The sequence below is a fragment of the Polyodon spathula genome, chromosome 7 (genome assembly GCF_017654505.1).
Source record: "Polyodon spathula isolate WHYD16114869_AA chromosome 7, ASM1765450v1, whole genome shotgun sequence".
Lineage (NCBI taxonomy): Eukaryota > Metazoa > Chordata > Actinopteri > Acipenseriformes > Polyodontidae > Polyodon > Polyodon spathula.
The window spans coordinates 37,631,193-37,658,495 of NC_054540.1; the positions used below are offsets into that span (position 1 = coordinate 37,631,193).

At 43.0% G+C, this 27,303-nt stretch overlaps 1 protein-coding gene across 1 annotated transcript in view; it reads right to left on the minus strand.

Annotated features, from left to right (window-relative positions):
* The window catches only part of LOC121317895 (protein FAM180A-like), a 64,005-nt gene extending 37,036 nt beyond the window's left edge, over positions 1-26,969 (minus strand). The window contains exon 1 of the mRNA XM_041253987.1: positions 26,693-26,969. Coding sequence (XP_041109921.1) covers positions 26,693-26,771 — 79 coding nt within the window. The 5' untranslated portion in view covers positions 26,772-26,969. The remainder of the gene's footprint in view (positions 1-26,692) is intronic.
* Between the last annotated feature and the right edge of the window lie 334 nt (positions 26,970-27,303).

The window sequence follows — 27,303 nt, forward strand, 5'->3', positions numbered from 1 at the left end:
ATCCCTCCTCCATCCTCAAGCAAAGGCTTCAGCTGCAACAATGTATGACAAGGCCTACAGGAAGGGGGATGCATAACAATGTGAAACACCTATGTACTGCAGCACACACTTTTGTGTAACTGGCCATCACAACATGACTGATTCATTGGCTTTTTCTGTACTTCTTTGTTGAAGGAATTTCATGATGTCACTAGTTATTGACAGAAATGAAGCAGTGATATCAGTTACCAGTCTCTGGAAGAAGCATCAAACACAGCACTGGTGTGTGTTCTTGAAGGATCTAGTTGCTTCTCCAATCCAAGTCCATGCTGTTTTATACAGTTTTTACACCCCGTTGCATGCAAAGCTTGGTTGCTGGTGTATCTCTATGTGTCAGCTAAATTTTGACCAGACAACACCTGCTTACACTAGGTCAGGTGAGGTCAGTTTTATTGACATGTTTTTTCCCTGACAGCAGCCAGATAACACCATCCTTTGCACAGCTACACTCAGAATCATACATTTGGACTTATGGCAGTGCACAGGTGTGTTGTGTGGGGAATAGTAGGTTGTCAGGGAGGGGGTTCAATTTCTCTCTGTCAGAATACGTGGGTATATAAAATAGATGTTCACGGATGTTAGAGGGATGATTAGAATTGATGTTGGTGATAGAGGTGGAGGTCTGTGTTTCGTGTTCAGTGCTATGCTGTCTGTTTATTTTCGTGAGTTTTTGTGAAACCTTTTGCTTTGGCCCTTGTACCTTTTATTTTGACAAGTGTGTTTTTGTAAATGTTTTGTTCATTTTATTTTTGTTTATTTGTTAACACTGGAACCGCAGAGATTTCGAAGTACACACGACTGCCTCAACCGCAAAATGTGCGACTCGATTTTATAGCGGCTTTTAAACAAACAATCGGATACAACTTAACATTTTTATTTATGAACATCACACATAACATTTTCAGAGCAGAAACACAGTATTTACATTGGAAATTAAACTGTTTTCTTTTTCAAAAAGAGCACATCGTCTATACATAAACATAGACTTTATGCAATAAACTTCTGTGTAAACAAGTGTAGAAAGCTGTAGGCACATATTACATTATAAAATATAAATAGCTAGTTATAAAAATAGCACAAAACAAAAATATAACATAACTTATGCAACATGAAAGTGCTTTGAGTGAAACAGTGTTCAAAGGCTCTGTTCAGAGTTCTATTACAGCTTTCTAAGTACAATCTACGCAGAAAAAAAAGCAGTGTGCCAGGGGGCGCAGCCCTGGCTGAAGGCTGAGGGGCATTTGCCAGCCGGCTTTCATGTCTCTTATGAAAATGTTTCTGCCGTAGCTCCAGGGCTAGCTGCAAAATGAAGTCCCTCTGAGTGATTGTGTTGCCGGTGCACTTTGTATAAAACAAAAGCCAGGTCCAAAACATTATTAACAAAAATCAGCCACAGGCCACCTGCGAGTACCACCTTTGACAGAATACAGCCGTGCCATTTGATCCAGTATATCCACACCGTACTTCATTGCGTTGTAAAATGCACAGGTCTCTGGGTTTCATTTAGCACCAGTATCAATGGTCACTGATTTATGCAGAGAGCTTAGAAGAAACACTTTTTAAAAAAAACCTGTATACACTCAGGGTGGCACAGTCGTTCTGCCTGAGGAGTGTAATCGAGTGCAGGGGGGCTTGCACGGCTTGAGCTGTTGATGATAACTCTATTCAGAGGACAGGCATTCGAGAAAAAAGTAGCATAGCTATATCACAATGTATTGTTATTCAATGTGTATATTTTGTGACAACTAATAATACTAATAATACATGACTGATGACTACTACTATGCTACTACTACTATAATAATAATAATAATAATAATAATAATAATCATAGACTTTCATTAGTGTTTCAGCACTCAACAGGAGTATATAATACATTATTTCTCAATTACTTTGATTTCATTGCAAAGCCCAGACTAAATTGTCAGCTATATTGTATTGATTTCAATATGCCGCAAAAACTGCAGCTCTGGCAGTTGAAGAAGCAAGTGCTTATAACTTATTCATTTTTAAAATTCTGCAGCTGAAACACCGTATGGGTATTTAATTCAAATATTTTGTAACACTTAAGAATGGACATGCTTGAGATATTCACATACGTGCCAATACCATCTGGGCTGGGACTCTACTACGCCACGGGCAGGTGTTTCTATTATTTTTGTTTTTGGAGGAGGTCTGAGGTATATTCTATCTGAAAGTAATTGGAATTTATACCACAAACAGCTGTATAGCCATTTTAATAATAGATTTCTCTTGTTAGTTTTATTAACAACCATCTGGATGTAACTCTGTGATGTTTTTTTAATTATTTTCCTTATTCTTAAAAAAAACAAACATGGTTGCAAAATCAGCAAGTGTTTATGATATAAGGCTGTTCATTTACCTTCTCCCTTTTGTCAGATTTAAAGAACATTTTTCTTATTTGATTTGACTGTCCTGTGAGGTTTCCAGTCATCATGAGTAGATGCTATTGCAATTCCACAAATATTGTGTTTAGTTTGATTGTTTATAAACTCTGTGTTACTTTGACCTGCATCAACACATTTCGATTGGCAAAGTGTCTGCAGTTGCATCTAGAGAACAGGTATTCTGCATACTCACAGGATGGTGCTGGCTCTTAGTCTGTCATGCTCACAAAAATGTTGTAGCTATAGTGGATGTACCCACTTAGTCATCAAGACGTAAAAATTATCTTCCTGTCAAACCAACATGAGGAAATGGTCTTTGCTTAACCTTGCTCAAACTAGAATGATGCAAGTCTTCTGGGATTTACCATGATAATAGCGAAATGACAAATATTTTGCCTAGAAGTCTTTTTCAATCCCTTCAAAGATTAGTCAAAATCTTAGTCATCTTTTAGTATATCTAATGAGGACAGGGAGTCACTCACAAACATATAGGAATTTTTAACACCCTTAAAGAAGATAGACATTTAACAACATTTCTGACAGCACAGATACTGAAGCACATAAATATAATATGCACAGGCTTGCTAAGAGGACAAGGGTAATACTCGAATTTACTGGAGTCTTTTTGAATCCCCCAATCTGAAATTTAGATGCTCCAAGATTCAGTCTGAGACAATTTTAGTCAAAGTAAAATATCTCAGGAAACCTTTAATACCAACATTTGACAAGAATACAGTCTCCCGTGGTTAAATAAGCACCCTTTTACTGTACATGAGTCAGTGTATTTAATGAAATATGAGCGCAAGCTATAACGGCATGGTATGTCATATTGTAGTGAATTAGGATTTGTGCTAATTTATTAGTAGAGCATTCCAGAATTATGGTGCAACTGACTTACTTTTATTGCTGTTGTAAATATTTTAACAACTGTTTTGTTATTTTTTATGAACAAAATACAGTTTTTTAAGGTGGCTGGGAATGCTATAGTTGTGAGTCTGGTTTGCTTTGAAATATTTCCTTTGAATTAAATGACTGCATTGGTAAATGCTGATGGCATGCAATAACCACTACATATGTGAAATGTAAAATCCCAGGCTACGCCCTCCCTTATCATATAATGGAAGTCAATAGGGACAAGCTCCTAATGACTTATACCCCATTTAATATCACTCTGAAAGTCAACAAACTGTATGGGTCAATTGCAACAAACCTGCAGAGTTAGTAAGGAGCTGCGTACTAGCTAATACGGTACTATCTCGGGATCATCTCTAGCTGTGCACTAAGTTAGTACAATTATAATGAAAAAAAGATGCAAAACAAAGTTGGTGACTAGCTGATCCCAAGCCACCGACAGATCCATCTCATGTCCATCCTCCTCTCTTACCTGTCATGATTTTTCCTCTGTCTTTCAGAACAAAAACACAGTCTACTACTCGACCACCTTGATGTTCCTCCAGTTTCCCCTCCTGCCCTCTCCTCCTCCCCTCTCTCCATTGCTGATGTTTCCAGCTTACTGTTGAAATCAACTACTGCCACATTGCCCCTGGACCCCTGGCTGACTAACATTGCCCGTCTCTGTGCTTCTGAACTTGCTCCCTCCATTATGCACATTCTCAACCTGTCCCTGGTCTCTGGCTCGGTTCCTGCTGCCCTCAAGCTTGTCTGAGCTAGGCCGCTACTCAAAAAACCCTCCCTTGACCCGTTGACTTATTTCTCCAATCTCACTTTTCTCTCAAAAACACTCGAAGGGGCTGTAGCCAGTCAGGTGATAAAACATCTCACGGACAACAGTCTGCTTGAATCTCTACAGTCTGGTTTCAGGCCGCATCCCAGTACTGAAACTGCTCTGCTCCAGATTGTGAATGATCTCCTGATGCTGGTGCTCCATCTGTGCTTGTCCTCCTTCAACTAACAGCTGTTTTTGACACCATAAATCATGACATTCTTCTTGACTGCCTTCAAAAGTATGTTGGAATCTCTGAAACCTGTCTTTCCTGAATGTTCTTTTACCTATCCGGATGCATGCTGTCTGTTTTCCATGCTGGATGCAGTGGTGTTTCAAACCCAGTTACTTGTGCTGTCCCCCAAGTATCGGTTCTTGGGCCCCTTCTCTTCAATATCTACATGCTTCCCTTGGGTCACCACACCCACCAACACAGCCTCATGTTTCATGCCTATGCTGACGACACCCAGCTCTACTTAAAACTCGACCCTGGTAGCCCCTCTGCCATGGTCTGGCTCTCGGCTTGCATTCAAGACATCTAGGCCTGAATGTCTACTAATTTTCTTCAACTGAACACTAACATATCTGAACTCCTTCTAGTAGGATCTAAAACTCAACTTAAGAATCTAAATATAGCTGCCCTGAACCTCAGAAACTGCCTGATGCTGCCTTCCCCCACAGTACGAAGCCTTGGTGTACTTCTTGACAGCAACCTCTCCTTTAATGCCCACATCTCCTCCGTGGTCAAACCTTCCTTCTACCATCTTCGAAACATCTCCAAAGTCCATCCCTACCTTTCCCTCCCAGATGCGGTGATACTTTGTCATGCATTTGTTTCCAACCGACTCAACTACTGCAACTCTCTATATGGTGGTCTCCCGGCACACACCAAAAACCGACTGCAGCTAGTTCAGAATGCCGCTGCCAGGATCCTTACCAGATGTAAAAAACGTGATCACATCACACCCCGTCTTCCCCAGCTGCACTGGCTACCTGTAAAGTTCAAGATTATTTTTAAAACTCTCCTGCTCACCTACAATGCCTTTCATCTCACAGGTCCCGAGTACCTCCTCAACCTGCTGACCCGCGATGTCCCTGCCCGCAAGCGGAGGTCCTCCGACTCTGGCCTGCTTGTTATACCCAAGAAAAAGAGCACCACACTTGGAGAACGCTTGTTTAGCTTCCTGGTTCTTGGAACTCTCTCCCAGCTTTGGTGTGTGATGTTCCCACTGTCGCTCGCTTTAAATCAACTCTCAAGACTCATCTATTCTCTCTTGCTTTCCATGCTCTTTAACCTGATATCTGCTATTAGCTGCTGTGTTGCTACTACTATTTCACATATTATGTTATTATCATGTATTATGCACTTTCCTCTGTATTTAATGTGTTATGTTTTTTTATACTGTATATATCATGTATTATGCATTTCTCTGTATTTGAAGTATTATACATTTTCTTGTTTTTACTGCATCTTGCAAAGTGCTTTGTGATGGTGGTCCACTATGAAAGGTGCTATACAAAATAAAGATTGATTGACTGATTAGTACGGTACTAAGGATGAAGCTTTGTTGGTGTGCTACCAAACAGGAACTGAACGTTCCAGAACGTCCCAGGAACGTCAACTTTGTGTTTCAGTGCATTATTTTCAATAGATAAATTGTTGCAAAACGATGCCAGTGTCATGATCCTGGAATCTGTGTCATTTACAGACATTTCCACCTCCTGCAGCCGGTTGTTATATGTACAAACACAGGACCTCTCGCACTAAAGCACAGCGTCACCTACCAGCCCTGCTGCTGCTTTCCTCTGTGCACGCTACTCTCTCCCCTGCCAGCCTCAAGTCCGCCCCGGACTTGCTCACCAGGCTACAGCCTGACGAGTGCGTGCTGGGGTACCTGTGTCCATTTCTGACACCAGTGTAGCAATCTCGGTTAACACAGGCAGGTGCATCACACAGGGTGAGGCAATCCACACACAGACGGAGGGCGGGCACGAACCCGAGACCTCTTGCACTGTGTGTGTGTGGGAAGAGCTTGCAGAGAGGCGGTAGCGTTTGAACACTGGTGCGGTAGGAGGGTGTTGTTTTGCTACCATTTTTTGCAATTTTCTATAATTATTTGTTAATCGTTTAGTTTCTTTATATATCTTTGTTTTATTGTTTTAGTTTGCATTTTACTGTTTACTGAGTAGTGTTGTGTGTGTGTGTGTGTGTAGATCCTGTTATGGGATCTCACTCTGGAGGGCTAGGGGCTCTCAGCCACCGAAACGGGGTTAGCTGCTTGCTGGATACCGGCGTGTCAGTGGAGGAGTGCTTGCTGGCAGTAGGAGAGGTAGTCGGGTATGAAAACACAGTGTCGGCTTCCCTCATGAATAAGAGGTTTGTCATCTTTTTAAAAGAGGTATCGCTGGTCAATTAACTAGTGGAAGAAGGATTTTCAGTCAATGGAGATTTTATTCAAGCAACCCCTGTTACCAAGATTATTAAGTCTAACATTCCGTCATTTTTAAAAAATGAGACCTTGGAGAATGAACTTGTCCGGTATGGCAAGATAGTGTCCCGCATTAAAAACATTCCATTTGGGTGTGAAAATACTAATGTTAAGCATGTCCTGTCTTTTCAGAGACAGGCTTTTTTTACTGCTGAATAACCTGAGGCAGGTGATTGATGTCGCTTGGAGCTTCAGTGTGGAGGGTACAGGCTGTGTTGTATTTGTAAGCTCAGACACAATGCGGTGCTTTAACTGTGGGGATCAGGGACACCAAAGGAGAGCCTGCCAGAGAAAAAATAGAAATAGGGAAAGGCAGGAGCAGGGTTCTGATGGCAGGGAGGGGGCTGGGGATGTTGGGGGTGAGCGGGAGAATGGGTCGGTCTCCCGTCGCAGCGGCAGCCAGAGTCTGCAGAGACCAGGGAGCCACCAAATCGAACGGAGTTGCTGACACCACAGCCGAGGCTGAAGAGACTCAGCCGCGGTCCTTCACAAAATGAAGTTACTGAAAATGAGGAGTCATTTGTCGTGGTAACTAAAAAAAACAAAAAAAAAGTAAAAAATAAGGAAGCTGCAGATCTGCTTAACAGCGAATGGGGAACGAAGCAGAGCCCCAAGTCTGTGCTGGAGGGGAGCCTGCAGTCTCAGGCAGGGGTGTCTGTCCCTCCTAACATGGAGGGAGAGGGGAGCGGCACGGTGACAGACTCCAAACCCAGCACTGTGCAGTGCTCTTCTCTCTCTGACCCCCAGCAAGCGGAGACAGAGGCAGAGGCAGCAGTGACAGCTGTGGCTGTGCTGGGAGGAGAAGAGGAGGGCGTGGTGGTGGAGGTGGAGATAGCCGCGGAGGAATGGACAGCCGTGGACAGTGGAGCAGACAGCGAGGACCGAGCACTGGAAATCGAGGGGGAGCTCTCTGACTCCTCACTTATCTCTGACAAAACGGAAAAGGGGGGTTGAAATTGAAAACTTCTTCCCAGATCTGAGATTATTCCTCCACTCAGCACACATCGTCACACGAAAGGCAACATTAGAGGAATTTGACCAGCAAAAAAGGTACCGTCTTAAAAAATATGTTCAAATAATTAAGAAAAAGATTGCTAATGTTGCAAAATAATAATATCTTTTTTAAATATTTTTTTTATTGTTGTTTGTTTTACTCTGTCAGTTTTATTATTTGTAGCCGCTATGGAAAAATGCATTTTATTTCTTTTAACGTGAATGGCTGCAGACGGTCTTTTAAAAGAGCGCAGCTGTGTGAGTTTTTAGAGCAGAAGAGGGCGGGGGTAGCGCTGCTGCAGGAGGGGGCCATGTGTACTGAGCCACAGATCCAGCACTAGTGCAGGAGTGGCAATTTTATTTAAGCCCAGCCTAGGAGCAACAATTTTAGATATTGAAGAGATTGAAAAGGGGAGGTTATTAAAAGGGAGAACAAGGTTGGGTGGCACTGTATTTGTTTTTATTAATATTTATGTACCGAATAATGTGAGGGAACGTATTTTAATTTTTACCAAACTAAAGCAAGCTCTTTCAAGTGTTGATAATGATGATGTGGTGGTTGTGGGAGGAGATTTTAACTGCACTATTGATTTTACTATGGATAGAAACAATGAGGAGCCCAATCCCCAGTCTTCCCTGAATTAGCTGCAGTTCTTCAGTTCAGTGGCCTGGTTGATGTCTGGAGGTGTCTGCACCCTAATGCAAGGCAATACACCTGGTCTCATTGTCGCTCACAACAAATACATAGAGCAAGGTTAGACTGCTTCTACACGTCACACACTCATTTGAATAAATTCATTAAAGCCAACATCATTCCCAGTAGCCTCTCTGACCACCACTGCCTGTTAGTTACAGTAATACCTACCACTAACTCTCACATCACCTCCTACTGGCATTTTAATGTAAAGTTATTACAGGACACCGTTTTTGTAATGCAATTTAAGCAATTCTGGAACATATGGAAAAAAGAAAAAACATTCAATAAAAATATGAGGCAGTGGTGGGACATTAGCAAAACACAGATTAAAATATTTTGCCAGCAATACACACTCAATTCAACTGGGTTACTGAACACAGCGGTGAGACAGTTGGAGCTTAAAATTCTCCAGTTAGAGAGCAGCCTGGACACAGACCACCAGGAGCAGACCCTGCAAACCATGAGGGAGCAGAAACACATGCTGGGCAGCCTGCTGAAGGAGAGAGTGAAGGGGGAGCTGGTGTGCTCTCGCTTCATGGAACTGAAAGACATGGACAAAGCTGTGGCTTTGGAGAGCAGAGAGGCCGTTGAAGAAGACGGGCAGACGACGAGGGAATTGAGGGCATGTGCGAGTCGGATGACTGGGGGCTCTCTAATTCCTCATTAATCTTGGACGTCCCTGTCAGCCAACCCATCAGGAAAAAACTATATTCATTACAGTATATTAATAACTTTCATGACAGTACCAAAGGTAAGAGGGGAATGGACATTAAAAGTTTTTTGCCAATTTTAAATAGTTTTTACATTCTGCGCATGTAGTCTCCAGGAAATCCACGCTTGAAGAGTTAGATCAGCAGAAGAGATAACGTTTTAAAATAGTAGTACAGACCAAAGAAAATTATATGATCGATACAACATTTTTATTTTTATTTTTTAGTGTTTGTTTTTACTTGATGGTCTTAAATATTTTAAAAAGGCTCCTGTACGCTGAGGAAGGTGCTCACTGCAGAGAGATATCCATTTATTTTCTGAGAAGAGTAGGATGAATGGGCCTACATTGGAACTTGTTCTTAATTGATTTTTCCAGGTTAGATAAGACAGGTCTCCCCTCTTTTTATGTGAATATTTTTAAAATGTGGCAGACAGTAAGAGTGGAGATGGAGGAGGGGTCAGTGACAGGACAGTCTTTATTAGAGGAGCCCCTCTTCTTTAATCCCCCTTTTTCCCGTTCAGTTTTTTCAGTCAGGGGTGCTGTATGCCAGTTTTCTTAAGGCTGGTGTAACCCGACTGGCTCACCTGATGAGTCAGGCCACCCCTATTGGATCTCAGCGGCTCAGCTGGCCAGACGGCTGGGCTGGCGCTCAGAGAGGCTGGCTGAGAGAATGATAAATGAGCTGAAGAACTCTCTCTCCCCGAAACTCAAGGAGGCTTTGGGGGAGGGGCTAGCTGGGGGGTCGGATCAGGGAGGGGACTCCTTTTTCCCTACAGTTTTTTTATCCCCAGGTTTAGATTAAGAGGGTGGGGAAGGAGCGGGAATAGTGAAAGTGGAGAGAGTTAAAAATATAGCTCTCCACAGAGCAGAGGGGAAAAAACTATGAGCTCCATGTTAAAACAGTCCAGTTCAAACAGCTAAAAGGGACTGTAGACACAAAATGGAGAAGCCATTTACAGGTAGCAGAAGAGAGTGAGCCCGTATGGAGGGTATTGTATAAACAGCCCCTCACCAAGAGAGCAGGGGACCTGCAGTGGAGGATCCTGCACTGTGCTCTACGGGCAGGTTCCTCCACAGAGCGTACCCCAGCATCAGTGCTGAGTGCTGTTTCTGTGGGGAAGAGGAAAAAGTGTTCCACACGTTCAGTGACTGTCAGACTGGGGTCATTCTTTCACCTCCTGGAGGGGCTCCTGCAGGATTTTGGGGTGATTTTCAGCAAGGAGATTTTCATTTTTTGGTTCCCCTATAGTTTTAAAACAAGGAATAGGAGTGTTTTAATTAATTTTATATGTGTTCATCACCTGCAACATTAAGGCACATTTTGACAGGATGTAAGGTGGGTCTTAGCCAAAGACAGTTTACTTGGTGCCATGACCAGGTGCTGCGATGTTTGGCCTTAGCATTGGAAGACAAGCGTAACCTGACCAATAAGTTGCCACCAGTTCCATCAAAGCATTACACACAAATGACAATATTTCTCCATCCAGGAGAGCAACCACCAAGAAAAGGTATTAAAACCAAGCCTTGTCCAGGACAATTGGAAGCTGCTAGAGACTGGAAGATGCTGGCAGATGTTGGTCAATGGCTTATTTTTCCAACTGAGATTGCCACCACGAACCTTCGACCAAACATTGTTTTGTGGTCTGGATCAGCACACCTGTACTCTCTCCACCATGATCCTCTCTAGTGTCAGGTGTAATAGCCATAGCAGAGGGAACGCTTACAAGAGCCCCTGTGGTCAGGGGTGAGCTAGCGCATCTACTCCCAGGGCACCCCCAACCCTCTCCATAGAGAACCATAGGGGGCAATGAGTGGACTCGGCTGTGGTGAAGAGGTCAACTTTTGCTGTACAAAACCTCTCCCAGATTTGCTTCACAACCGGAGGGTGTAGTCTGCACTCTTGAGTTGTCTGGAGCTCCTCTGGACAGGAGGTCTGCTGCTGTTTTGGCTATATCGTGGAGGTGGACCGCCCTGATGGAACGCAAGTTCCTCTGTGTCCAAGACAGGAGTCTGTACGCCGCATGGTGAAGGCCAGGTGAGCGTGGGCCACCTTGGTGGTTTATGTAGATGACCGCTGTCGTGTTGTCCATCCGGACCACCATGTGTTTGTGCGCTAACTGCTGGCGAAAATAAAAGAGAGCCAAGGCTACTGCTTGCAGTTCTTGGGCATTTATATGTGCTTGCTGCCAAGGTCCATCCCACCAACCTCATATTCCCCTCCTATTCCAGATCGCTCTCCTGTGGGGGAACCCGAGGGGAGTTCCGAGGCGCAGATTGCCAGGGTGGAGCCACCACTCCAGCGTCTTCCTGCATTGTCTGGAAACTCGCACCAGTCGCTGTTGATCGCGGACTGGCTGTACTTTGAGCACATTTACCCAAGCTTGAAGCGGGCGCATTCTCAGAAGTCCTAGGGGAAGGATTCTCAAGGTGGCTGCCATCAGCCCCAACAACCTTTGAAACGTTCTGACCTATAGTAGACCATCCTCCCTGAATTGGGAAAACGTGAATTCCAATGACCGAATCCTGTCTTCCGATAGTGAGGCAAGCATGCTGAGTTAAATTTGATCCCAGGAAACACTGTGGACTGAGACTGTACAAAGTTGCTCTTCTGTTCCTGTATAGAGAGCCTTAACTTCGTCACATGATCTATGACCTATCTGGTGTGAGCCTTGGCAGGTGCTTTGGAACACGCGCAAACTAGCCAGTCGTCCAGGTTGTTCAAGATCCGAATACCCTGCAGCCTGTGGAGCCAGTGCTACGTCCATACACTTGGAAAATGTGTGGGGCGCCAGCGAGAGGCCAAAGAGCAGAATGTAGAATTTGTATGCGTTGCCTTGAAAGGCGAAGCGTAGATGTTTTCTGAGAGTGGAAAGGATCAGGACATTGCATTTCCATTGTTTTAGAACATGTTGAGGACCCTGAGGTCCAGAATAGGTCGTAAACCACCGCCCCTCTTGAGTACCAGGAAGCACCTGGAGTAGAACCCGTTTAGGGCATCGCTTGGATTTACCAGATATACGCGTGCTTTTGTTGAAGCCTGTTGGAGGAGAATCGCGCACTCTGGGCCGACAGTGGTAGGGAGCACATCCCTGAAGGGAGGAGGGCCCAAGCGAAATTGCAGAGCGTAACTGTGTCTCACAGTCGTGAGCACCCAGGAGTCCTGGGTGCAGCCTTGCCATTGGTCGTATCCAATGGTCAATCCAGTTGTGAGGGGGGAAGGTGGCAGCCGCCTCTAGCCCCCTCTTGCAGTCTCCCTTGTGGCTTGGAGGGGGCACATCTTTTTTAGGCTCCGGGGGGGGGGGGGGGGGGGGGGGGGGGTGAGATGAGAAAATAATGAGAATACAGAATACTGAACAGTAATTTCCATAGAGGAGTTCTGGTGTCATGATTAACACTTAAGAGCTGTTTAGCAAGCCATGTATGGAATTATAGACTTATCTACAGTTTAGTTTTTTTCTAAAATTACTTACACAGCTGTAGAATGAAAACATCAATGGAGAAAACTCTGGTTCAGTGAAAGGTAAAACTGTTATTGGATTAACGATGCCTAAATCTGCTAATGTGGGACAGGGATATTATTATTTATGAAACATTATAAGGCATAATCTTTTTAAAATCCTATTAGGTGAATAGTGACCATAGAATTATAATGAAAACTATAAACTTAAACTCTGCAGATATGGGAAAATTAAAGTTCACAATCTATACTACCGCTACTACTAAAAACTTGAAATGGAGATTTTTGGAACAGACGCAAAGCATCCCAGGTAGCATACTCTAAAGTAGTTAATGTTCACTGGACACCATCTGTAATGGAACTTTATTGGGAGAATCAAAGAATACAGCCATGTACCTACTATAAAGACTCCATGGCAAAGCATGTGGTCTGTATCATTGATATGGACAGAGCTGAGGCAGTGAAAGATTTCTTTTACTGGACAACACTGATAATTATTAGTAAGAAAGTTAATTACAACAACTCATAGTGTCTCTATGCAGTTGTAACTCTAAAAAGTCACATGACCCCAATATGGCTGCATAAGGGTGCTGTTAGATTTTGCCTGGAGAGTTTTCACAACACTGAAAATCTGAAGTGGCAGACTTAAATATTTTTTATGGGATATTAGCAGCAGTGGGTTGAAAAACAAGCAAAGATTAACAATTACTAGTAAACACTTACAGTAATCTGTATAACACTGTAGGAGTTCACAGCCTAATAATTACAGTTGTCACATAACTCTTAAAAGATAATCCGACTTTATTTATGAGGCGGAAGAAAAAGTATATATATAAATTCAAGAAAAAACTGAGCTATTATACTAGTTTAGTTTAAAACAAATATGAGATTTACACATCACCAAAAACCCCTGAAGGAATTACTGCCTTATTATGAACAGTGTGTGTACATTCTTCTTATAGAATTAATATGTCATGGCACAAGAATGTGCAAAGAGGTCAATGAGACGCTGGACTGCAGCAAGCATCAACACGTTCACTTGCTTAAACCTGAACCTGCTGTTTTTCTGTAAACGTAATATTGGAAACAGGTAACTTCCATTTCTTATTTATTGTATGTAAACTTAACTGTCTGTCTAACAACATTGGCAGTACTTCACTTTATGGATATTCCAAGAGAGCCTGCTTGAACTAAAACTAAAAGTATTCCAAGTGAAATGGGCGAAAACAAAGAGGAAGTGGAATAAACAGAAAGAGCAGGCATGTGACTGGGAGAAAGAGACCAATGCAGGCATGTGACTAGGAGAGACCAAGTGAGTAATGCTTATCAGTTTAGTAGAAATGAGCTCATGACCATGCTCTGGGTGTTTACTCCAACCCATTAGCCAGATATGTGGATCTGGTTAACCAAACTCAAAAACAGAATCAAAACAGATTTTATTGTCCTGTTTTCTGTCTGCACAGTTACAATCCTTTTAAAACACCCGTTAGAGGTGACTTTTCTTCCAGTGTAGTTTGTTATAAATATGAGTAAGTGTGTCTGGCTTTGAGAGAGCTGTTTCTGTTTCTCATAAGCCTCCCAGTTGCTACAGATTTCTGATTTCCCTTCTGGATCTATATGTCATCCCTGCACTGGAGTGTTTTCTCTTACACACACAGACATCAGGAGCTGGTCTGGAATGTGAGGGTCTAGTTTAACACACACACAGATCAGGAGCCCGGTCTAGAATGTGAGGGTCTAGTTTAACACCTACAAAGATCAGGAGTCTGGTCTGGAATGTGAGGGTCTAGCTTAACATGCACACAGATCAGGAGTCAGGTCTGGAATGTGACTGTCTAGCTTAACACAGAGAGATCAGGATCTAGATTGTGAATGTATAGTTTAACACATACAGAGATCAGGAGCCTGCTCTGGAATGTAAGTGTCTAGTTTAACACTAGATCAGTCCATGCTTCACAGGCACAGGGAAGTGAGACTCCCTCTAGGTGCAAGACTCCCTATGAGAAGCACTTTGGGAGAGAAACAGAACTGAGGATGCATCTGAGATGATAGTACGGTATTTACAAAGGGGTGGGAATTTCTAATAAGAACATTGTTCAAGTACTCGAGCACTGCAAATTCCAAGTACTTGAATACTTAAGTACTAGTCCAGTGACAGACAGAGAAAGACTCTTAGGTTATTCATTTTCCTTTTGTGATTATACTGGCAGGAATTACTAGTATAATCATATGGTAATAGCTATTCACCTTCTTAATCCGACCTGACACAAACATTTTCAAAATAGTTTCCTACTTCAGTTTATCCCTCAATGTCAAGTAGACTACATGCAAAAAAGGAATATAAATGCAGGTCTACTGTACAGTGTGCATTCTTTTACGCATGTGTGGTTTTAACAATTCAAGAAAAACTTGAAAAAGTTGAGAAGCTGTAAAAAGGTAGTTCTGTAAAATAACTTTCAGTGGAACATGGAATTGGGGAACAGACAGTTCATGATTTGAAAAAGAAGGAAGAGTTGATGTCATACGGGAGGAGCTCTGATTCTTGAAGCAGTTTGTCGAAGAGGAAATCAATGATATATTTATTTATTTATTTATTTATTTTTTACATTTTGACCACTTAAACTTTTAAATTGCATTCCCTGCCTCAAAATGGTTTCACATGTACCTGATTTAAAAAGATTAATGTTTTATTAAAATGGCCTGGAGACACTGTATTTTAACTTAAAAAAAAAAATGTTTGAATGTTTTGCAAACACAGAAGGTTGTGTGTGTGTGTGTGTGTGTGTGTGTGTGTGTGTGATTTTTTATTTATTTAATTTTTTTTGTGGTTGACCTTCACTATAATGCCACCCTCGCTTATTACATCGTTGTGTATTGCCGGGGTCTATTATTTGGTCACCAGACCTGCATTAAAAAATAATAAACCACTTTCCAAACCAGATTACTATCATCTGTGATTATTCCTGCACTGCATCACCTCTGTACCTGTTCACAATCAGCAGCCACTTTCCCACAGCCATACATTTCATCACAGCTAAAGAGTCTCAATTTGCCGCTAGGAATGAGTTCAAACCAATTTGAACTGCTAGACCTAATTCAAATTGCAGCTCACTCTGATAATCATAGAACTTGATTTGAATAATTATTAATTAATAATTAATTAACTATCTGACATATGTGCTTTGTTTCCACACACATTGGACCTCATGCACTAAACTGCAGTAACAACTGCTACATTAACTAACCATGAATCACGTGGAAAAAGATACCGCATGAATCATTTACATATAATTAATAATGGTAATCCATGGAAATGTATTCAAATTCTCTCCCCTAATACCGCAATGGAGGGACTTGATATAAAAAACATATTTATTTAATGGTGCTGACTTTCCTAAGTGTCTTAGTGCATGTTAAGTTTAATGCTTATTGAAACCAGGTGGTGTAGTGCTGTGTGGGAAATATGATAAACACGTATATCTGCTTTCAGGTACTATGTTATTTTTTTTTCAGGATAAACGATTGCCCATGTTCCACAGAACACTACAAATAAAATGTCCAATGTACAATGCCTATAGAAACACACCATTCTCCAACTGTTAAGGGGAAAAAAGTTTTTATTGAGAAAAAAATTATATATTAAAAATACAAAACTGAAAGATCATAACAGGATAAGTCTCCACCCCCCTGAGTTAATACTTGGTAGTTAGTACTTTGCACACCTAGATTTGGCAATATTTGACCATTCTTCTTTACAAAACTGATCAAGCTCTGTTAAGTTCCTTGGGGAGTGTTGATGGACAGCATCTTCAAGTCATGCCACAAATTTTCGATTGGATTTAGGCTCTGACTGGGCCACTCAAGGACATTTACCTTTTTGTTCCTTAGTCACTCCAGCGTAGTTTTGGCTGTGTTGCTCCATTCATTTTCCCTTCTATCCTGACAAGTGCCCCAGTCCCTGCCGATGAGAAACATCCCCATAACATTATGCTGCCACCACCATGCTTCACAGTAGGGATGGTGTTCTTTGGGTGATGCGCTGTGTTGGGTTTGCGCCAAACATAACGCTTTGCATTTAGGCCAAAAAGTTCCATTTTAGTTTCGTCAGACCACAAAACTTTTTGTCACATGGCTACAGAATCTCCTGAGTGTTTTTTTGTAAGCTTCAAATGGGATTCAAGGTGGGCCTTCTTTCCACCCTACCATACAGGACAGATTTGTGGAGTGCTTGGGATATTGTTGTCACAATTTTGGCCAGAAAAGCCTGTAGCTCTTGCAAAGTTACCATTGGTCTCTTGGTAGCCTCTCTGATCAGTCTCCATCTTGCTCGGTCATCCAGTTTGGAGGGACGGCCTGATCTAGGCAGGGTCTTGGTGGTGCCACACACCTTCCACTTCTTAATAATCGTCTTGACTGTGCTCCAAGGGATATTCGAGGCCTCTGATATTTTTTTATACCCATCCCCTAATCTGTGCCTTTCAACAACTTTGTCCTGGAGTTCTTTTGAAAGTGCCATGGTGCTCATGGTTGAGTCTTTCCTTTGAAATGCACTGCCCAGCAGAGGGAACCTACAGGAACTGCTGAATTTATCCTTTAATGATGTGAATCACTACAATTTAACACTGGTGGAGGCCACTTAACTTGGTGTGTGATTTTGAAGGCAATTGGTAAAACCTGAGCTAATTTGGGATTGCTATTACAAGGGGGGTGGACACTTATCCAACCAGACTATTTCAGTTTTTATTTTTATTTCTTTTTCTACAAATTTGTAGAATATTTTATTCACTTGGAAGTTGTGGGGTAGGATGTGTAGATAAATGAAAAAATAAAAACGATTTTAATGCATTTTAATTCCTATAAAGGCTATAAAGCAACAAAAGGGGAACATTTTGAAAGGGGTGTAGCCTTTCTATAGGCACTATAGGCTATATAGGATGTATTTCGTTGGTTTTGTGGATTAAGAGGGCAATATTTTAACATATGGTGTTGTAATACTGTAAATAATGATATGATTCTGAAAATGCAACTTACCAAAGGATGACTGCACGTGAACTGCATTACATAATAATTTCCTTCATGCCGATTCTAAACGTGTAGTTCTCAATGCAAGATGATTTGTAGGAATAGACGGTGCTGTATAACATTTTTACATTATGACTTTGTATTGCTGAAACAGCCAAGAGACAGTTGTGCTCTTTTAAAAACATTAGAATTTTTGTCATGGAAAAGACAACAGTGAGTACTGCCCAAATTGTAACTAGCCTGTGCAGCAAATCGAAATCGCTGAATAAGTAGCTGGAAGGTTAAAGTTTCTTAAAAGAAAAAAAAAAAACACTTGCAATCCCTTTAAAAGAAACATTCAGATTTAGCCAACATTTTGGTACGGTAGTACCTTCAAAATAAACCAGAGGGGGATAAAAGTGAACAAACACATATTTGTTTTCAGTTAATTATTTTCTGTTTCTATCGCTTTGACTGTCTCAAAGCAACACATTCCCGGTTTTATGCAGAATTCTGTATCCCCGCATGACTCCATGCCTGTGTTGATGCGGTTTTTCAAACCTGGACGTGGATGCGCGATATTCCTGTGCCCGAGTCCCTCTGTGTTCTCAAGCACTGCCATTGAGTTCTGCTGCAGTTAGCAACAAATATTGAAAACAAGACCAAACTAATTCTGTAGCAAAATAAAACAACACATTTAACACCACTGATTTTCTACAGTAAGCTCAGCCTCCTGCGTTGCTCAATATACGAAACCCTTGATTAAAAGTAACCTTATAAAACGTTAGTTTACCTACCGTAACCTGGTTCCCTGAAAGAGAAGATGGCCACCAAACATCGTTATGCCTGTTGGTAGGTGTCACTGAGCTCCTATATCAAAGCTGCCAATAGGCCCCCTTCCCCCAGTGACCTCCTCAGTCCCACCTCCCAGGGTACTTAACCGTCACACAGGGGTAGGAACATCCTCTTTCGCAATGAAACAGTGATGTCGACCGAAGCGACATCGCGGTTGGTGGCCATCTTCTCTTTCAGGGAACCAGGTTTATGGTAGGTAAACTAACGTTCCCATTCAATTTGAAGATGGCCAACTTCACCACCATTATGGGAAATGTTTACCAGAGCCGTCGCGAGGGAAGAAAGAATGGTCCTGCCTGACCAAGGTCAGTGGTGTGAGCATGCAACCTCGAGGAACCCAAGTGCCTACAGAGCACAATGAGGGATCTACCACATTCAGGCGGTAGAACCTGGCAAAGGTATGCGGGGTAGCCCAGCTAGCTGCTCGCAAATTTCAGCCATGGAGGCACCTCGGAAGAGGGCCCATGACGTAGCCACACCTCTCGTGGAATGTGTGGTTATCCGCTCGGGTGGGGGGAAGCCAGCACTAGCATATGCAGCCGACTGTGTCCGCAATAAAATGAGATAGCCGCTGCTTGGAGAGGGGCTGTCCCAGGGTCCGTGTCCATGGCAGACGAAGAGCTGGTCAGACTGCTGCAGCGCTCTTGTCCTATCCACTAACATCTCAATGCCCGAACTGGACAGAGAAGGTTCAACTTTCTATCTTATTCCTTTGCAAACGGAGGAGGATGGAAGGACTCCAGTTCCACGGACTGATTCACGTGGAAGGCTGTAACCACCTTGGGGAGAAAATCAGGGTTTGCACGCAGTGACGCTCTGCTGCCATCATCCCAAATACGCATTAAGGAGCCAAAAAAAAAGACGCATGCCCGGGGACACTGAGTCAATGGGGACATGGCAAGCAGAGATAGCTGCTAGGTAAACCTTCAGTGTGGAAGCCTCAAGCAGATCTTGCAGAAACTTCAAGATGGCTGGCATGGGACAGGAGATTGGATCATGACCGTAGAACGGCACCAATCTTGAAAATATTTCCACTTATAGGCATACCACGATCTAGTGGAATGCGCCCTGGTCCGTCGCAGAGGTGGAGGGAGTACCATATGGTGCAGTGTGTCGTCTCCGCCGTGGTGAAGAGATCGACCTGCGCCTTCCTGAAATGTTCCCAAATGCGCTCCACCACCTGGGGGTGGAGCCGCCACTCCAATGGATGTGGGCCCGACCTTGAGAGGAGGTCCACTGCCTGAATCTCCACGCCTGGAACATGCATTGCCCGAAGGGACAGCAAGTTCTGTTGGGCCCAAATCAGCAGTCTGAAGGCTAGGTTAGCCACCACTGAAGTATTGTCTGTGCGGATCAGCACATGACTGTTCCGCACCACAGGTAGAAAGTACTGGAGGGCAAGGAACACTGCCTGCAGGTCCAGCATGTTGATATGCAGGGATGTCCAATGGCGCAACCAGGGTCTGCTCACTCCTTTGCTTTCACAGACAGCGCCCCAACCCGAGTTGGTGGCATCTGTCGTCACTACTCTGCGGGTGTAAATTGCCCTAATTCGGACTCCCTGGTGCAGGGGAGTGGTAACCCTCCACAAGCACAGGGCCACCGAGCAAGCAAGACACACTGTCAGCCGACGGTGTCTGTCGCACTTGGGATGCAGATGGAACGCATCGAGCCACGCTTGCAGCGGGCGCATGCACAGTAAACCCATTCCGATGCTGATATACACAAGACAAGGGGCACCCTCGATACATGTCGAAACAGGGAGAGTTGGTGCTGGAGAGCTGCTACTCTGTCGTCCGACAGGTGAGCTTACTATTAATTGGCTCTAGCATCGTTAAGGGGAGACCCAGTCTCACCCAGATGCTTCATCACAAATAGCTGTGTGGGCCACCGCTCCTTCCTGCGATTGGGTAGTCGTACAGGCAATCCATCACCCTGATCACTTGACGCCGCAAGGGAGCGAGGGTGGCATCCATGTACTTGAAAGGTGCGGGGGTAAGGAGCCAACGGCCTGGCGAGCCACCATACAGCTGAGCCACGTATTGAAGTACTTAGACCCCAAGGGTGCAGACGCACAGAGGGCACCGAGTGAGGTAGAATACACTACTGGTGCACCGAGCTTTGGGGACACCAAGTGTTATTAACATGCTGTGGCGCAAAGCACTGAGGCATGGACGTGAAGTCAACACAACCCAGGGTAGCGCATAGCAGGCACTGGGGTGGATACATAGCTCGAGTGACTGCAGTATGCAATCAGGAGAGCAGTACAGGGGAGCGCATGGTGATGCAACGTGGTGCAGGGCGGCGATAACCTGGTCGTGGACCGCATGCAGTCACACCACATGGCAGTGCATAGTGTAAACCAGAGTGGAGCACAGGCTCAAGGAGCTGCGACGTGTTATGCAGGAACAAAGTGACACATTCCCCATGCCAGGTGGGTGACCAAAGCTGGCGGATTCAACTCGATAGTGGGAACACAGCAGAGCTGGGTCCCGGTAGAGGAGTCACGCCGCTACCTTTTCTTTTCAACTGCAAGACAGTAAGGAAAACACATATACATAACAGCAATTGTGAGTGCAAAATACCAGTCAGCACGGCAGCGTGTGTGACTGTTTTGTTTTGTAGACAGCTCGCCAAGTAGGCGGGCTGAAAAAGCTGGCGGATTCAACTCAACAGCGGGAATACAGCAGAGCTGGGTCCCGGTAGAGGAGTCACGCCACTACTTTTTCTCTTTAAACTGCAAGACAGTAAGGAAAACACATATACATAACAGCAATTGTGAGTGTAAAATCAGTCACTACGGCGGGCTGACACAAGCTTGTGGATTCAACTCAACAGCGGGACACAGCAGAGCTGGGTTCCTGTGGAGGAATCCCACTTATTATTTATTTCTAACTGCATGGCAGTAAGAAACGAATACACATATATACAGGCGGGCTGGCCAAGCCGGCATATGCAACACAACAACAGGCACAGCAAAGCTGGATCCCGGTAGAAATCATGACATTTTCTCTTTAAACTGTAAAGCAGTAAGAAAACACATATATACACACCCAATTAAAAATGGCACGCCAAGTAGGTGGCTGAGGCAGTACAGCAGAGTCAATTCAACAGTGGAACATGGCAGAGCCGGGTACCGATGGAGGATCACGCGTCTCTTTCTTTTAAACTGCAATAGCAGAGGAAACATCAAACCACAAGCGCTTTGAGGTTTAAGTAGGATGCAATCGCAACGCGATGCAGGCTGTTACACAGAAAAAGAGTAACACAGCATTGTGGCTGGACAGGGGTGTCTAGGCTGTATTATGTGCAGTCACACGACCCGGGCAGCACGTAGCCTACAGTGGAGTGGAGCACTGTCTACAGGTAGAGACAACGAGGGAATGTTGCGCTAGGTCTGAAGTATTGGTCAAGCACTGTGTGCACTGTGTGCACCGTGCTACCCAAGCACCTTGTGCAGAGTACCGTGCACTATGTGTAACTTGTATCGTGCAGCACTGTATTCCCACACTAGCGCCAAATACATTGTGTACCGCCTGCACCGAGCACCGTGCGCACCAAGCCCAGGGTATAGCATGCACCGAGCACCGTGTGCACTGCTTGTACTGAACACCGCACGCACAGAGTACCACAGAGTATACAGATAATGGGCACTGTGCACACCGTGGTACCGAAGTAGCACGGGCAGACTCTTACACACCGCGGTATTAAAAAACACCGGGGCAACTGTGCGCAGTGCCTACCCTGACCACATGGTCACAAGCCTGAGCAACACGTAACGTACAACAGGGGGACAGGGCCAAAGCCGCGGCAGGCAATTGACTTACACACACAGTAATACAAAACTGTTTTTAAATACAAAAAAAGGTTAAAATATTAAAGGAGATAAATATTATGGGGGAGAGCACACTGTCTGTAGATTGAGCGACCTACACCAGAGGTGAAGGCCCGCGCAGCCTGCGCACGTCTCAACTCAACAACAAGGGAAGCCTCGGTGAGGAGTATACGGCTTGCCTGGCTGGAGCAGCCGCGGTGTGGCTAGTCCTCTCTGCGAGCATGGGGGCTTGTAGCTACAATCAAAACAGCCTGAAGGTGGCTGGTGGGCAAACTTGACAACGGGAACAAGGTAAGCCCCGTCCCGTGGAGTAATAGTGCTCTCCGAAGTAAGAAAGAGTGAAAAACACACATAATTCCTAACAATAATACTTACCGTACTAAGACGGACAGACAGAAAGAAGCAGCCTAACATGCAGAGCGTGCAGGTGCTGATAGTCAGAAATATAATAAAAAGGCTACAAATTTTTAAACTACTAATTCCGGGAAAGTGACGATGCCAGCTTTCAGCACAAAGTGCAGGGGAACTGGCAGTAGCTTACGCAGCACTTTTTAGAAGAAGACAGTGCTCAATGCAACACAGAGATCTTACCTTACCAATGTGAGAAGCGAAAGAGGATGTTCCTTCCCCTGCATGATAGTTAAGTACGCTCGGGAGGCGGGACCGAGGAGGTCACTGGGGGAAGGGAGCCTATTGGCAGCTTTGAAATAAGAGCTCAGTGACACCTACCAATAGGCAGGAGTGTATCCCATAACTATGTTTGGTGGCCATCTTCGAATTAAAAGGGAACTGTATTTTTCTTTCAAAAAACATTTAAATTTTATCACATGTAAATACTGTTCAGAAACATCAAGCGTTCACATATAGTGATCTTAATATACGCAGGAGTCAAATCTAAGGGGATACAGAATTCTATGAGGATACAAAAATCTGTGTAACACCGGGCCGCCTCCCCTCTTCCTACAGAGACCCATTGAAGATGTAGCTGGTGCTGGCTGCTGCCTCCTTAGTCGCTGTCATTCTGACAAAGTGAGAGCCGGATTACCTGTCATTTGGAGTGCTCATATACTAAAATAAAAGGTGTGTAATGAGTGCAGGATTTCACATGCTATAATAACAGGCAAATTAATCATTTAGCTTGCCTTATTCTTGGATATTATTTAATTAAATTGTCAGAAATAAATAAATAAATTGTAATAACAAACAAATCACACCCATATTTGTAATATTTTATAAAAAGGAAATTCTGCCACATCTCTTTCTTCCGGTACGGTAAGACTCATAGCAGCCTGTAATATTATTTTAATTTTTTTTTAGAAGAAAAATAATTTGTAAACAAACATGTACTTAAAAAGAGTGTTTTAGGGGCACCTTCCTGTAGTTAAGCAGGCAGGATATAAAAGCAAGTCAGAAGTGTTTATTAGCAGTCTGTGCATATGTGTGGGCAAAAGGTACTGTATATATTTAGAAGTGTTTTGCTCAAACTGTTATTTTGTTCCTGTGTTTAGTCTGTTTGGATTTGATTTATTAAAAGTGTGCAGAAAGTGCTTAACTACACTTCTGTGTCTGTGTCGGTTGTTTTAAAAGCAGCGTGGCCCAGGATGCGTTACCACAACACATACAGTGCCTTGCAAAAATATTCAGAAATAAAAATAAAAAACTGAAATATCTTGCTTGCATAAGTATTCAACCCGTGCTGTGGAACCTCCCAGTTTGCATCGATGAAAGAAATTGCCCAAACAAGGACACAATTACCTACCATTGGCCTCCATATGTGAACCATTAAAGTTGCTGTCATATTTTCTGGATAAAAACCCCACTGTTGAAGAATCATTGGTAAGGCTGTGAATCTGAAGGAAAATGAAGACCAAAGAGCATTCTACAGAAGTTAGAGATAAAGTAACACAAATGCATAGATAAGGGAAAGGGTACAAAATAATATCCACGTGTTTGGATATCCCAGTGAGCACAGTTGGATCAATAATCAGGAAGTGGAAGCTGCATCACACCACCCAGGCACTGCCAAGAAAAGTCTGTCCCTCAAAACTCAGCGCTCAAACAAGGAGACTTGTGAGAGAAGCCACAGAGAGGCCAACAATCACTTCGAAGGAGCTACAGAGTTCAGTGGCTGGGAGTGGAGTAATGGTGCACCAGTCAATCATATCAAGAGCTCTACATAACACTGGCCTGTATGGGAGGGTGGCAAGAAAGAAGCCGTTACTCAAAAAGTACCAGAAAGCATGAGAGTGACCCAGCTGTGATGTGGGAAAAGGTTTTGTGGTCAGATGAGACCAAGATAGAGCTTTTTGGCCAAAACAAAGCGCTATGTGTGGCGCAAACCTAACACTGCCCATGCCTCAAGACACACCATCCCTACAGTGAAGTATGGTGGTGGCAGCATCATGCTGTGGGGATGCTTATCAGCAGGGACTGGGCATCTTGTTACAACTGAAGGAAGAATGGATGGAGCAAAATACAGGAAAATACTGCAAGAGAATCTGCTTCAGTCCACTAAAAAACTGAAGCTTGGGAGGAAATTCACCTTTCAGCAGGACCATGATCCCAAGCACAAGGCCAAAGCAACTTTGGAGTGGCTCAAGAACAAAAAGGTGAATGTTCTACAGTGGCCCAGTCAAAGTCCTGACCTCAATCCCATTGAGAATCTGTGGCACTATTTGAAAATTGCGGTCCACAAGCGTCGTCCAACCAACCTGAACAACCTGGAGCAAATCTGCCAAGGAGAATGGGCCAAAATCACTCCAACACTGTGTGCAAAGCTGGTATATATTTACCACTAAAAAACATAAAGCTGTTATTGCAGCGAAAGGTGGCTTTAACAAATATTAATGTGTGGGGGTTGAATACTTATGCAAGCAAGATATTTCAGTTTTTTATTTTTCTTAAAAATATTTCCGAACATAAAACCAATGTCACCTTACAATAATTGATTTTGAGTTTAAGTGTTTTAAAATAAAATATCGAACAGAACGAAATTTCAATGTACTATTTGTAATTCAGTAATATGAGAGAATTGGTCAGGGGTCTGAATACTTTTGCAAGGCACTGTACATACATACACAAGTCCATAAATGATCAAACATGTGGATTCATTACAGCAAATCTGTTTAAGTCTAGATCAAAGAGCTAATAAAAAAAACATTTTATTTACATTCTCTAAACTAATTGTAGTGTGAAGGAGGTATTTCCTTCCAAAATGGTTTTACTATTAGTGCTGCTCTGTTACTAGCACTAAAACATGCAATCACGAAACAATGAATACGAATTTGAATGTTTTATTAGGTTTCATTATGAAGGATTATTAAAAATGCAAACTGAATTACATAGCTTGTGAGCACAACCCCTTTAGAAGTTTACCTACAGTTTTCCCATGGTTTACTATGGTTTGCCATCTTTTTTAATGTGCTTTACTATAACTGCCTTGGCTTTACAGTTCTTACTGTATGCTTTACCATGCTTTCTTTATGCAAACCAAGAGTTAAATAACAGTCAATTTGGAACAATAAGACCACACCAATATTTTGACTTAATTTATACAATTATATTTGACTCTATAAAAATTGATCTTACAGTGCCCCCAAAAGTGCTCTGACAGTATTGCTTACAGTACCTTCTACTAATCGTTAGCAACCACATCACAGCGAATGTCTTCTACGCATGGATGATGTCACAGAGATTACAGCGTTGTGCAACTTTGAAGCTTTAAATGAAAGCACCATTAGGTAACTTCTTCTTAGTCATTTTCAATAATATGCTTATTGTTATCACATCCCATGTTCAACTAGCGTTTTTGGATTGAGAAATTATACATATGCCTTCCAACCAGAGCAAAATATATGAAACAAATATGTATGCTTTCTGTTATTGGTTTGCTTATTGCTATTTCAAAATGTTTTATTTGTAACACATGAGCTAGTCTGCTTAGTCCATAGACGTGTAATTCTTTGTTTGTTTAACAGTTGTAATTATTAATATGATTCTGTGCAAACAAAACATTTCTGATGGTCCTCACATGCAAGTTGCACAATTGTCTTTATCTGAACCTTTGATTCTGCACATTGTTTTACAGTGTTATATAGCTTTTATGAATCTTTCATGAACAATGGGGCCAATACAACACAAGCATTACCAAGAACTGTGCTGTCAGTATTCTGTAAGCTTGACAGCGCATTTCCAATCCAGATAGATCTAGCAGCAGGTTGTTGTCTTGCTGGTATTTAGAGATAGTGAAATTATGATCTGAACTGTCAGTAAAAGTAAAACTTCCTTCTGCTTGTGACTCAATATGAAGACCATGCCATCATCAGGACCATTACTCTATTTGGACCCGCTCTCAACTAAAACAACTTTAATCCCATGTTGTAGTCCCCTGTATTTATTTATGACAGTATTTTTTTGAGCTTTTAACTTGGCTTTCAATAAAAAAAATTAAAAAAAAAAATAAATAAAAAAAACATATCCTTACCTTTATTCTTCCCTGGGGTGGCGGAAGTATAGATAGTGTGATAAACAAGAGCAACAACAAAGACTTCCCAATGCATCATTTCTGAGGAGGAGAGTTACAAGTGAACACGACGGCTCTCAGAATCCTGGCAGGTTTTAAATAAATACCTCATTGGGATAGATTAAACTACAAGCAGACCTTCTCCTTCTCCTCTCTCTCTGGTCCTGAATTCCTTGCTTCCAGCCCTTGTGATCACTGCTCAACATCTGGAAGTGATCAAAACCAGGGCCGCATGTACTCCTTGGCAGCTGTTCCTGGGACACCGGTTCCAATGTTTTCCCATGATCCATTGCAAATTTAAGTTGAATCCACACATCAGGAATTAGCTCTTGTCATTTCAGCTGAATCCACACATCAGGGCTGCACTTTTTATAACAGCTGGTGAGTCAATTATTCCTTGCAGACTTTGCTAAGCTGACCCTCTGCTGGTAAATAATTAAGACGCGCTGCATACATCTGTGACTAATCGGAGCATCCAAGAACAAATGCTCCAGGGACGCCTACGCTTCTTCAATAAACCAAAATATTTTCTTTACTCCAAACCTCATAACTTCATCCTAAACTTAAAGTCA